The following is a 14504-nucleotide window of genomic DNA, read 5'->3' on the forward strand; positions in this document are numbered from 1 at the left end:
TATGCCCAGGGTACCAAAAGAAAGGAAATTCAATTTTAGTCAAACAAGTGAAGACAGATTAAAAATCGTAAGAACGAAAAAAAAGTTATGAGCGTTCTAAGATAGGCATTTTATAGGACGAAACAACGAAAATGCTCTTTTTCTGAAAAAACTTCCAACTTTAAACGTGAATATCTCGAAAACTAGAAGTGCTAAAAATACGCCCAGGGAACCAAAAGAAAGGAAATTCAATTTAAGTCAAACAAATGAAGACAGATTAAAAATCGTAAGAACGAAAAAAAAGTTATGAGCGTTCAAAGATACGCATTTTATAGGACGAAACAACGAAAATGCTCTTTTTCTGAAAAAACTTCCAACTTTAAACGTAAATATCTCGAAAACTAGAAGAGCTAAAAATACGCCCAGGGTACCAAAAGAAAGGAAATTCAATTTTAGTAAAACAAGTGAAGACAGATTTAAAATCGTACGAACGAAAAAAAAGTTATGAGCGTTCAAAGATAGGAATTTTATAGGACGAAACAACGAAAATGCTCTTTTTCTGAAAAAACTTTAAAATTTAAACGTGAACATCTCAAAAACTAGAAGAGCTAAAAATACGCCCAGGGTACCAAAAGAAAGGAAATTCAATTTTAGTCAAACAAGTGAAGACAGATTAAAAATCGTACGAACGACAAAAAAGTTATGAGCGTTCAAAGATAGGCATTTTATAGGACGAAACAACGAAAATGCTCTTTTTCTGAAAAAACTTCCAACTTTAAACGTGAATATCTCAAAAACTAGAAGAGCTTAAAATACGCCCAGGATACCAAAAGAAAGGAAATACAATTTAAGTCAAACAAGTGAAGACAGATTAAAAATCGTACGAACGAAAAAAAAGTTATGAGCGTTCAAAGATAGGCATTTTATAGGACGAAACAACGAAAATGCTCTTGTTACAAAGTAACACTGGCCGACGACTTTTAAACTAGATTGGTATCCACGCGGTAGTGGAATCGAGAAGTAAACAATAGTGACAGGCAGTGACAGGCAGGGTTTATAGAGTAAGAGAGGTCAAAGAAACACTCCTTAACTGCTTACCTTGGTTGGGCGAAATTTCGCCCGATCAAGATGCGCGCATGATGGCCCCGATGGGCATTTTGAAAATGAACCGGCCATCGCGAAACGGCCATCGCGATACGGAGAGTATAAATATAAGATACGAAGGGAAGCGGTCCCTTTTCCTGATTCGACTGTGAAGATAGCCCGAATAAACACCGCGTTTTTTAAAACGCTTGCAACACAAAGTAGCGTTGTTAATATACGGTTGGGGGCATCGTTCACATTTTTTAAAAAACGCGCGTAGTGGTTCCCGTTGAACGGGATAAGTAATAAGTGAACCCGCGAGTGTTTTCCGCCGAACGAGAGGTGATAAGTTCACGCGATTGAGTCGCGACTGCACCCAGGAACATTCGCCGTTCGAGGTAAACGCGATTGAGTCGCATAGTGACCAGAAGGATCATTCGCGGATCGAGTTACGAACCTACGTGATAAGTGATGTTCCGTCCAGTGGCCCCGCGCACCGAGGAGCTCGGTGGTACAGGGCAGGAGCAGCATCCGCCCGCCACCGAGAGGCCACCAAGCAGGAGAAGTGTGCAGCCGGCCACTTCGGACCCGTTGGCCAGCTCAACGATCATGCGGCCCGCCACGGAAAGGCCAACGTCAAGAGGGTCATCCGTGAGCGAAGTGGACGAGTTAGTGCGGAGAGCTCGGTACGCCAAGCGTGAGCTAACGGCCGTGATGAAGGAGCTTGGCGACATCGTCATTGACTCAGCGTCGTCTATCGCAGATGAGCTCGACGACGAATACAGAGCGATGGACGTTGAATGTGAAGATGCGCGCGCGCGAAGCGCGCCAGGCGAGCATGGCGGCATACTAGAGAAAGTGCGCCATCACGAACAGATCCGCCATCGCGGTTTAAGTGCTCCAGCCGCACACTCCGATGCAGTGCTGGAAGCGGAATTTAAACGGATCGACGAGCAGTACGAGCAACGAATGCTCGAAGAAAAACTGCGCGTCATTGAGGAGTGCGAAAAGCGTCGGCAGGAGGAAAAACGACGCCTACTTCACGCCTCACTCCGGCAGCCTACACGCGTCACTGCGAGGCAGCCGGAACCAGCAGTGAACGGAAGCCACTCCGAAAGCTTCGAGCTGCTGAACCAAAGCCAACTTTCGGCAAGACAGTGCACGAGCCGAGAGTTGCCAACGTTCTCCGGGGACCCGCAGGAGTGGTCGGTGTTTATCGCCAATTATAAGCACTCTACGGCCATCTGCGGGTACACCAATGAAGAGAACCTGCTTCGCCTTCAACGGTGCCTTAAAGGGAAGGCACGGGACGCCGTGGAAAGTTGCCTCTACCATCCGTCAAGCGTACCGGATGCAATCGACATCCTGACAGAGTGCTATGGCCGCCCGGAGCTCATTGTGGAGTCGTTGATGACCAAAATTCGACGGATGCCACCACCAAAGGACGACCGATTTGACACCCTGGTCGATTACGGTGTCGCGGTCAGGAACCTGTGTGCGGCGATGAAGAGCTGCGGTCTACAGGAGTATCTCAGCGGAGGATCGCTGTTGAACGAGTTGGTGGAGAAGCTGCCACCGACGGTGAGGCTGAACTGGTTTTACCAACGGAACATCAACGGGGGGGCAACACTGTTGGCCTTCAACGATTGGATGAAGGAGCTAGTCAGCGCAGCTTGCCAGGGTGTTAAGCCAATCTCCCGGGACTTACAACGCGAAGGCGGTGGTCGCTCAGGCCACCCGCGTAAGTACGCTAACGTGAACGTCCATATCTCAGGTCAGTCTGCAGAGCCCGTCACCGTGAATCATGGGGAACCCTGTTCCGTGTGTTCAGGGAAGTGTTCCAGTCTGGCAGAGTGCGGCAAATTTCTCGGCATGGACGTCAATTCGAGATGGCGGTACATCAAGACCCACGCCGTGTGCAGAACCTGTCTGAAGAAACATCCGCGTTTTTGTCGTGTGGATGTGTTGTGCGGTGTGAACGGGTGTAACCGACGGCACAACAAGCTGCTCCACGACGAGGATTTTGTACGACAACGCCAGTCAGGAAGAGCCGCCGAGAAAACGATGAGCTGCAACCTCCACGTTGGTCCGTATGATGGTGTGCTCCTCAAATACATCCCGGTGACGCTGCACGGAAAGGGCAGAACCATCAATACGCTCGCACTGTTGGATGACGGTTCGACGGCGACCTTTATGGACCACTCGTTGGTGGAAGAGCTGGGTCTTGTCGGACAACCCCGTCCGCTCTGTATCTCCTGGACGGGAAACCAAGGACGTCGAGAGGAGCAATCGGTTGAAGTGTCACTGAAAATCTCCGGAGTTGAAAGTTCCGCAATTTTCGACCTTCACTCAGTACACACCGTTGCCAGCTTAAGTCTGAGGAAGCAGTCGGTTGCGCCCTCGGTCATAAGCGAGGAGTACGAGTACCTCAAGGGACTTCCGCTGCGTGGGTACACCGCCAAGGCTCCACGAATCCTTATTGGGGTCGACAACATTTTCGTTGGACAGGCGCTGAGAACCGTGGAACGAGAGCCGAACGAACCAGCCGCTTCAAAAACTCGTCTCGGTTGGGTGTTGTATGGGCCATACAAACAGCCCGCCTCTAAAGATGTAAAGATGGCATCGGTAAATGCCCACATCTGTCCGTGCAACAAAGAAAGAGATGATATAATAAACATGGCATTGAAACACTACTTTACGCTAGAGTCACTTGGGATATATCGACCGACTACAAGTTTACGTTCGCGGGATGAGGAACGCGCGCTGATGTTGCTTGGAACCAGCGTTCACTTAAAGGATAATCGCTATGAGGCTGGTCTGCTGTGGAAGAACGAGGATGTTAAGTTGCCTGATAGCCGAGCAATGGCCCTAAAGCGACACGAGTGTCTCGAAAGAAAATTGCGAAGAGATCCCGACCTGGCTAAAGCAATGCACAACAAGATCGTGGAGTACGAGCAGAAAGGGTACGTCAGAAAGCTCACTCCCGAGGAGCAGGTTACTCGAACGCCAAACGACTGGTACCTGCCGATCTTCCCGGTGACCAATCCGAATAAGCCTGGGAAGATTCGAGTAGTGTTCGATGCGGCGGCAAAGGCGAACTGAGTAAGCCTAAACTCCATGCTACTCACCGGCCCGGACCAATTGGTGAGTCTACTCATGGTCCTGTTTAAGTTCAGAGAGTACAAGGTGGCAGTGACGGGAAATATCCGCGAGATGTTCTTCCAGGTAGACATGAACCCTCGCGACCAGCGCAGCCAAATGTTCTTATGGAACGACGGGAAACTCGGTAGCGACCCACAGCATTACGTACTAAAAGTGATGACATTCGGTGCCGCGTGTTCACCCAGCACCGCACATTACGTCAAGAACATAAATGCGGAAAGGTTCGAGGCTACACTACCCAAAGCTGTGGAGTGTATAAAGTACGAGCATTACGTGGACGACATGCTCGCGAGCGTAGAAACAGAGCAAGAAGCCATAAATCTAGCCCGTGACGTCCAGTATATACACTCCCAAGGCGGGTTTGAGATACGGAATTGGCTGTCCAATTCCACCACGGTGAAAATGTTGTTGAATGGCAACGAGAACAACGGAGTGGACATTCCTGTCGAGAGCGAAATGTCGACGGAAAAGGTCCTTGGAATGTGGTGGAACACAGCGACGGACGTGTTCACGTTTAAAATATCCCCGAGGTACGATCCACGAGTGCTGCTTGGTGAGCGAGCACCTACGAAGAGGATAGTACTAAAAACGCTTATGGCAATTTATGATCCCTTGAGGCTAATAGGAAACTTCCTCATGTATCTGAAGATACTTCTACAGGAGTTTTGGCGCGCTAAGAGCCCATGGGATGACGAGGTTATCGGACACCTCGCCGTTAAGTGGCAAATCTGGGTAACCGCGTTGCCCAATGTTCAAAGAGTCAGCGTCCCAAGGTGTTATCGGAGTAAGACGACGGCCAACGCAGAAAGAGTAGAGCTCCACATGTTCTGCGACGCCAGTGAAAATGGGGCATCAGCCGTCGCCTACCTACGATTCGAGGAAAACGGTGTGATCGAGTGCGCCCTAGTAGGCTCAAAGACGAAGGTGGCCCCTATTACGTTCGTTTCCATCCCACGACTCGAACTTCAGGCCGCAGTCATAGGTGCCCGCTTAGCAGAGACGATACAGTTATCCCACCGAATTGCTATAACTCACCGATTCCTCTGGACGGATTCGCGCACCGTTATGAGTTGGTTGCTATCCGACCATCGCCGATACAGCCAGTTCGTGGCAGTTAGGGTCAGTGAGCTACTAGATACTACAAACCCGGAAAAGTGGAACTGGCTATCTACACGGCTCAACGTAGCGGATGAAGGAACAAAATGGCAAAAGCCACCAGACCTCAGCCCCTCGAGTAGGTGGTTCCGTGGGCCTGATTTCCTATGGGAACCAAAGGATCAGTGGCCCATAGTCGAACAAAAACCCGGAGAGACAAGCGAGGAGATTCGACATAGCCTGCTACATCACACGGTCACGACGCCAAATATCGAGTTCACCAGATTCTCAAAGTGGCAACGGCTACTAAGGGCGGTAGCTTATGTATACCGCTTTTTGGGAAATTGCAGGAAGGGCATAGCCAAAGAGCATAAGCAACTTGATAGCCTGACGCATGAAGAGCTGGAGCGTGCAGAAAACGCAATTTATCGAGATGTACAAAGATCTGAGTATGCCGACGAGATACATGTACTCAGCAGTAAAGAATGTGTGAAGCATCCTTGGAAGCGACCACTGCAGAAATCGAGCCCGCTGTATAAGCTAAGCCCGATGCTGGATGTGAATGGAGTGCTACGCATCAAAGGCAGGATCGAGAAATGTGTATGGGTCGGCGAGGATACCAAGCGCCCCATAATTCTCCCCCGACGGCACTACGTCACTGAACTGCTGATTAACAGTTACCACAGCAAGTACAAGCACGCCAATCACCAAACAGTCGTCAATGAGGTCCGCCTTAAGTATCACATCCCGCAGCTCAAGGCCACGTACAACCAGGTAAGGCACCGATGCCAATACTGCAAGGTAAAGTGTGCGCTCCCTCAAAACCCCGCAATGGGAAATCTGCCGCCCCAGCGACTAGCAGCATTTCAGCGACCGTTCTCGTACACCGGAATTGACTACTTCGGTCCGATGCTAGTCGCAGTGGGGAGAAGAGCTGAAAAACGGTGGGGAGTCATATTTACGTGCCTGACAACGCGAGGGATCCACATCGAAATCGCACATAGCCTCTCCACAGATTCCTGCATATTTGCGATCCGCAACTTTATCACGAGGAAGGGAATGCCTCTCGAGTTCATCAGTGATCGAGGCACAAACTTCGTAGGAGCCTCACGTGAGCTACGGGAAGCGATGGCAGCAGTGGATCAAGAGCGCCTGATGACAGAATTCGTCCAACCTACAACGAAATGGATTTTAAATCCACCTGCTGCGCCACATTTCGGAGGATCATGGGAACGACTGGTACAATCAATTAAGAAAACGCTTACCAAACTGGCCCTTCCACATAACCCGTCCGACGAGCTGCTACGAGCTAGTTTGAGTGAAGTGGAGTTGATTGTAAACTCGCGACCGTTGACAGACGTACCAGTTGAAGATGAAGCCGAAGCCCCACTAACTCCCAATCACTTCATTTTAGGGAGTTCCAACGGTAGTAAACCAGCAGTGCCATTTGACGACTCGCCGCCGTCGCTCCGGAGGTCATGGAAGTCAGCACAACAGTTCGCAGATCTTTTCTGGAAAAGATGGGTTACCGAGTACTTACCCCATCTGACGAGGAGGACTAAATGGCACAAATCCACTAAACCAATTGAGGAGGGAGACTTAGTCCTCGTAGCGGATACAAACAACCCTCGGAACTGCTGGCCACGGGGGCACGTGATAAAAACATACCGATCCGCGGATGGGCAAGTACGACGCGTGCAAGTTAAAACTTTGAGCGGAATAATCGAACGGCCGGCCGTAAATATCGCTGTGTTAGATGTCGGCCAGAAACAGGGGTAGGCCACTTCACGTAGCATACCGGTGGGGAGAATGTTACAAAGTAACACTGGCCGACGACTTTTAAACTAGATTGGTATCCACGCGGTAGTGGAATCGAGAAGTAAACAATAGTGACAGGCAGTGACAGGCAGGGCTTATAGAGTAAGAGAGGTCAAAGAAACACTCCTTAACTGCTTACCTTGGTTGGGCGAAATTTCGCCCGATCAAGATGCGCGCATGATGGCCCCGATGGGCATTTTGAAAATGAACCGGCCATCGCGAAACGGCCATCGCGATACGGAGAGTATAAATATAAGATACGAAGGGAAGCGGTCCCTTTTCTTGATTCGACTGTGAAGATAGCCCGAATAAACACCGCTTTTTTTAAAACGCTTGCAACACAAAGTAGCGTTGTTAATATACGGTTGGGGGCATCGTTCACAGCTCTTTTTCTGAAAAAACTTCCAACTTTAAACGTGAATATCTCAAAAACTAGAAGAGCTAAAAATACGCCCAGGATACCAAAAGAAAGGAAATACAATTTAAGTCAAACAAGTGAAGACAGATTAAAAATCGTACGAACGAAAAAAAAGTTATGAGCGTTCAAAGATAGGCATTTTATAGGACGAAACAACGAAAATGCTCTTTTTCTGAAAAAACTTCCAACTTTAAACGTGAATATCTCGAAAACTAGAAAGGCTAAAAAATACGCCAAGGGTACCAAAAGAAAGGAAATTCAATTTTAAACAAACAAGTGAAGACAGATTTTAAATCGTACGAACAAAAAACAAGTTATGAGCGTTCAAAGATAGGCATTTTATAGGACGAAACAACGAAAATGCCCTTTTTCTGAAAAAACTTCCAACTTTAAACGTGAATATCTAAAAAACTAGAAGAGCTAAAAATACGCCCAGGATACCAAAAGAAAGGAAATACAATTTAAGTCAAACAAGTGAAGACAGATTAAAAATCGTACGAACGAAAAAAAAGTCATGGGCGTTCAAAGATAGGCATTTTATAGGACGAAACAACGAAAATGCTCTTTTTCTGAAAAAATTTCCAACTTTAAACGTAAATATCTCGAAAACTAGAAGTGCTAAAAATACGCTCAGGGTACCAAAAGAAAGGAAATTCAATTTTAGACAAACAAATGAAGTCAGATTAAAAATCGTACGAACGACAAAAAAGTTATGAGCGTTCAAAGATAGGCATTTTATAGGACGAAACAACGAAAATGCTCTTTTTCTGAAAAAACTTCCAACTTTAAACGTGAATATCTCGAAAACTAGAAGAGCTAAAAATACGCCCAGGGTACCAAAAGAAAGGAAATTCAATTTTAGTCAATCTAATGAAAACAGATTAAAAATCGTACGAACGAAAAAAAGTTGTGAGCGTTCAAAGATAGGCATTTTATAGGACGAAACAATGAAAATGCTCTTTTTCTGAAAAAACTTCCAACTTTAAACGTGGATATCTCGAAAACTAGAACTGCTAAAAATACGCCCAGGGTACCAAAAGAAAGGAAATTCAATTTTAGTCAAACAAGTGAAGACAGATTAAAAATCGTACGAACGAAAAAAAAGTTATGAGCGTTCTAAGATGGGCATTTTATAGGACGAAACAACGAAAATGCTCTTTTTCTGAAAAAAACTTCCAACTTTAAACGTAAATATCTCGAAAACTAGAAGAGCTAAAAATACGCCCAGGGTACCAAAAGAAAGGAAATTCAATTTTAGACAAACAAAAGAAAACAGATTAAAAATCGTACGAACGAAAACAAAGTTATGAGCGTTCTAAGATAGGAATTTTATAGGACGAAACAACGAAAATGCTCTTTTTCTGAAAAAACTTCCAACTTTAAACGTGAATATCTCAAAAAATAGAAGAGCTAAAAATACGCCCAGGATACCAAAAGAAAGGAAATACAATTTAAGTCAAACAAGTGAAGACAGATTAAAAATCGTACGAACGAAAAAAAAGTTGTGAGCGTTCAAAGATAGGCATTTTATAGGACGAAACAATGAAAATGCTCTTTTTCTGAAAAAACTTCCAACTTTAAACGTGAATATCTCGAAAACTAGAAGTGCTAAAAATACGCCCAGGGTACCAAAGGAAAGGAAATTCAATTTTAGTCAAACAAAAAGGCGACAGATTAAAAATCGTACGAACGACAAAAAAGCTATGAGCGTTCTAAGATAGGCATTTTATAGGACGAAACAACGAAAATGTTCTTTTTCTGAAAAAACTTCCAACTTTAAACGTGAATATCTCGAAAACTAGAAGTGCTAAAAATACGCCCAGGGTACCAAAAGAAAGGAAATTCAATTTAAGTCAAACAAATGAAGACAGATTAAAAATCGTACGAACGAAAAAAAAGTCATGAGTGTTCAAAGATAGGCATTTTATAGGACGAAACAACGAAAATGCTCTTTTTCTGAAAAAACTTCCAACTTTAAACGTGAATATCTCGAAAACTAGAAGAGCTAAAAATACGCCCAGGGTACCAAAAGAAAGGAAATTCAATTTTTGTCAAACAAGTGAAGACAGATTAAAAATCGTACGAACGACAAGAAAGTTATAAGTATTCAAAGATAGGCATTTTATAGGACGAAACAACGAAAATGCTCTTTTTCTGAAAAAACTTCCAACTTTAAACGTGAATATCTCGAAAACTAGAACTGCTAAAAATACGCCCAGGGTACCAAAAGAAAGGAAATTCAATTTTAGTCAAACAAGTGAAGACAGATTAAAAATCGTACGAACGGAAAAAAAGTTATGAGCGTTCTAAGATGGGCATTTTATAGGACGAAACAACGAAAATGCTCTTTTTCTGAAAAAACTTCCAACTTTAAACGTGAATATCTCGAAAACTAGAAGAGCTAAAAATACGCCCAGGGTACCAAAAGAAAGGAAATTCAATTTTAGACAAACAAAAGAAAACAGATTAAAAATCGTACGAACGAAAACAAAGTTATGAGCGTTCTAAGATAGGAATTTTATAGGACGAAACAACGAAAATGCTCTTTTTCTGAAAAAACTTCCAACTTTAAACGTGAATATCTCAAAAACTAGAAGAGCTAAAAATACGCCCAGGATACCAAAAGAAAGGAAATACAATTTAAGTCAAACAAGTGAAGACAGATTAAAAATCGTACGAACGAAAAAAAAGTTGTGAGCGTTCAAAGATAGGCATTTTATAGGACGAAACAATGAAAATGCTCTTTTTCTGTAAAAACTTCCAACTTTAAACGTGAATATCTCGAAAACTAGAAGTGCTAAAAATACGCCCAGGGTACCAAAGGAAAGGAAATTCAATTTTAGTCAAACAAAAAGGCGACAGATTAAAAATCGTACGAACGACAAAAAAGCTATGAGCGTTCTAAGATAGGCATTTTATAGGACGAAACAACGAAAATGTTCTTTTTCTGAAAAAACTTCCAACTTTAAACGTGAATATCTCGAAAACTAGAAGTGCTAAAAATACGCCCAGGGTACCAAAAGAAAGGAAATTCAATTGAAGTCACACAAATGAAGACAGATTAAAAATCGTACGAACGACAAAAAAGTTGTGAGCGTTCAAAGATAGGCATTTTATAGGACGAAACAACGAAAATGCTCTTTTTCTGAAAAAACTTCCAACTTTAAACGTGAAGATCTCGAAAACTAGAAGAGCTAAAAATACGCCCAGGGTACCAAAAGAAAGGAAATTCAATTTTAGTCAATCTAATGAAAACAGATTAAAAATCGTACGAACGAAAAAAAGTTGTGAGCGTTCAAAGATAGGCATTTTATAGGACGAAACAATGAAAATGCTCTTTTTCTGAAAAAACTTCCAACTTTAAACGTGAATATCTCGAAAACTAGAACTGCTAAAAATACGCCCAGGGTACCAAAAGAAAGGAAATTCAATTTTAGTCAAACAAGTGAAGACAGATTAAAAATCGTACGAACGAAAAAAAAGTTATGAGCGTTCTAAGATGGGCATTTTATAGGACGAAACAACGAAAATGCTCTTTTTCTGAAAAAACTTCCAACTTTAAACGTGAATATCTCGAAAACTAGAAGAGCTAAAAATACGCCCAGGGTACCAAAAGAAAGGAAATTCAATTTTAGACAAACAAAAGAAAACAGATTAAAAATCGTACGAACGAAAACAAAGTTATGAGCGTTCAAAGATAGGAATTTTATAGGACGAAATAACGAAAATGCTCTTTTTCTGAAAAAACTTCCAACTTTAAACGTGAATATCTCGAAAATTAGAAGTGCTAAAAATACGCCCAGGGTACCAAAAGAAAGGAAATTCAATTTTAGACAAACAAGTGAAGACAGATTTTAAATCGTACGAACGAAAAACAAGTTATGATCGTTCAAAGATAGGCATTTTATAGGACGAAACAACGAAAATGCCCTTTTTCTGAAAAAACTTCCAAATTTAAACGTGAACATCTCAAAAACTAGAAGAGCTAAAAATACGCCCAGGGTACCAAAAGAAAGGAAATTCAATTTTAGTCAAACAAGTGAAGACAGATTAAAAATCGTACGAACGACAAAAAAGTTATGAGCGTTCAAAGATAGGCATTTTATAGGACGAAACAACGAAAATGCTCTTTTTCTGAAAAAACTTCCAACTTTAAACGTGAATATCTCAAAAACTAGAAGAGCTAAAAATACGCCCAGGATACCAAAAGAAAGGAAATTCAATTTTACACAAACAAGTGAAGACAGATTAAAAATCGTACGAACGAAAAAAAAGTTATGAGCGTTCAAAGATAGGCATTTTATAGGACGAAACAACGAAAATGCTCTTTTTCTGAAAAAACTTCCAACTTTAAACGTGAATATCTCGAAAACTAGAAGAGCTAAAAATACGCCAAGGGTACCAAAAGAAAGGATTTTCAATTTTAGACAAACAAGTGAAGACAGATTTTAAATCGTACGAACGAAAAACAAGTTATGATCGTTCAAAGATAGGCATTTTATAGGACGAAACAACGAAAATGCCCTTTTTCTGAAAAAACTTCCAACTTTAAACGTAAATATCTCGAAAACTAGAAGAGCTAAAAATACGCCCAGGGTACCAAAAGAAAGGAAATTCAATTTTAGACAAACAAAAGAAAACAGATTAAAAATCGTACGAACGAAAAAAAAGTCATGAGTGTTCAAAGATAGGCATTTTATAGGACGAAACAACGAAAATGCTCTTTTTCTGAAAAAATTTCCAACTTTAAACGTGAATATCTCGAAAACTAGAAGTGCTAAAAATACGCTCAGGGTACCAAAAGAAAGGAAATTCAATTTTAGACAAACAAATGAAGTCAGATTAAAAATCGTATGAACGACAAAAAAGTTATGAGCGTTCAAAGATAGGCATTTTATAGGACGAAACAACGAAAATGCTCTTTTTCTGAAAAAACTTCCAACTTTAATCGTGAATATCTCGAAAACTAGAAGTGCCAAAAATACGCCCAGGGTACCAAAAGAAAGGAAATTCAATTTTAGTCAAACAAGTGAAGACAGATTAAAAATCGTACGAACGACAAAAAAGTTATGAGCGTTCAAAAATAGGCATTTTATAGGACGAAACAACGAAAATGCTCTTTTTCTGAAAAAACTTTCAACTTTAAACGTGAATATCTCGAAAACTAGAAGAGCTAAACATACGCCCAGGGTACCAAAAGAAAGGAAATTCAATTTTAGTCAAACAAAAGAAGACAGATTAAAAATCGTAAGAACGAAAACAAAGTTATGAGCGTTCAAAGATAGGCATTTTATAGGACGAAACAACGAAAATGCTCTTTTTCTGAAAAAACTTCCAACTTTAATCGTGAATATCTCGAAAACTAGAAGTGCCAAAAATACGCCCAGGGTACCAAAAGAAAGGAAATTCAATTTTAGTCAAACGAGTGAAGACAGATTAAAAATCGTACGAACGACAAAAAAGTTATGAGCGTTCAAAAATAGGCATTTTATAGGACGAAACAACGAAAATGCTCTTTTTCTGAAAAAACTTCCAACTTTAACCGTGAATATCGCGAAAACTAGAAGAGCTAAAACTACGCCCAGGGTACCAAAAGAAAGGAAATTCAATTTTAGTCAAACAAGTGAAGACAGATTAAAAATCGTAAGAACGAAAACAAAGTTATGAGCGTTCAAAGATAGGCCTTTATAGGACGAAACAACGAAAATGCTCTTTTTCTGAAAAAACTTCCAACTTTAAACGTGAATATCTCGAAAACTAGAAGAGCTAAAAATATGCCCAGGGTACCAAAAGAAAGGAAATTCAATTTTAGTCAAACAAAAAGGCGACAGATTTAAAATCGTACGAACGAAAAAAAAGTTATGAGCGTTCAAAGATAGGCATTTTATAGGACGAAACAACGAAAATGCTCTTTTTCTGAAAAAACTTCCAGCTTTAAACGTGAATATCTCGAAAACCAGAAGAGCTAAAACTACGTCCAGGCTACCAAAAGAAAGGAAATTCAATTTTAGTCAAACAAGTGAAAACAGATTAAAAATCGTACGAACGAAAACAAAGTTATGAGTGTTCAAAGATAGGCATTTTATAGGACGAAACAACGAAAATGCTCTTTTTCTGAAAAAACTTCCAACTTTAAACGTGAATATCTCGAAAACTAGAAGTGCTAAAAATACGCCCAGGGTACCAAAAGAAAGGAAATTCAATTTTAGTCAATCTAATGAAAACAGATTAAAAATCGTACGAACGAAAAAAAGTTGTGAGCGTTCAAAGATAGGCATTTTATAGGACGGAACAACGAAAATGCTCTTTTTCTGAAAAAATTTCCAACTTTAAACGTGAATATCTCGAAAACTAGAAGAGCTAAAAATATGCCCAGGGTACCAAAAGAAAGGAAATTCAATTTTAGTCAAACAAAAAGGCGACAGATTTAAAATCGTACGAACGAAAAAAAAGTTATGAGCGTTCAAAGATAGGCATTTTATAGGACGAAACAACGAAAATGCTCTTTTTCTGAAAAAACTTCCAGCTTTAAACGTGAATATCTCGAAAACCAGAAGAGCTAAAACTACGCCCAGGGTACCAAAAGAAAGGAAATTCAATTTTAGTCAAACAAGTGAAGACAGATTTTAAATCGTACGAACGAAAAGTAAGTTATGAGCGTTCAAAGATAGGCATTTTATAGGACGAAACAACGAAAATGCCCTTTTTCTGAAAAAACTTCCAACTTTAAACGTAAATATCTCGAAAACTAGAAGAGCTAAAAATACGCCCAGGGTACCAAAAGAAAGGAAATTCAATTTTAGACAAACAAAAGAAAACAGATTAAAAATCGTACGAACGAAAAAAAAGTCATGAGCGTTCAAAGATAGGCATTTTATAGGACGGAACAACGAAAATGCTCTTTTTCTGAAAAAATTTCCAACTTTAAACGTGAATATCTCGAAAACTA

At 41.5% G+C, this 14504-nt stretch overlaps 2 protein-coding genes across 2 annotated transcripts in view; both read left to right on the top strand.

The window, feature by feature from the left end:
* Positions 1-1533: 1533 nt before the first annotated feature.
* LOC131292084 (uncharacterized) lies at positions 1534-4164 on the top strand. Its single transcript, XM_058320774.1, has one exon. The coding sequence runs from the start codon at positions 1534-1536 to the stop codon at positions 4162-4164; it is 2631 nt and encodes an 876-aa protein (XP_058176757.1).
* A 54-nt stretch (positions 4165-4218) lies between these two features.
* LOC131292085 (uncharacterized) overlaps positions 4219-14504 on the top strand; it is a 110154-nt gene continuing 99868 nt past the window's right edge. The window contains exon 1 of the mRNA XM_058320775.1: positions 4219-6093. Within this exon, the coding sequence (XP_058176758.1) occupies positions 4219-6093 (1875 nt within the window). The remainder of the gene's footprint in view (positions 6094-14504) is intronic.

The sequence above is a fragment of the Anopheles ziemanni genome (genome assembly GCF_943734765.1).
Source record: "Anopheles ziemanni chromosome X unlocalized genomic scaffold, idAnoZiCoDA_A2_x.2 X_unloc_3, whole genome shotgun sequence".
Classification (NCBI taxonomy): Eukaryota; Metazoa; Arthropoda; class Insecta; order Diptera; family Culicidae; genus Anopheles; species Anopheles ziemanni.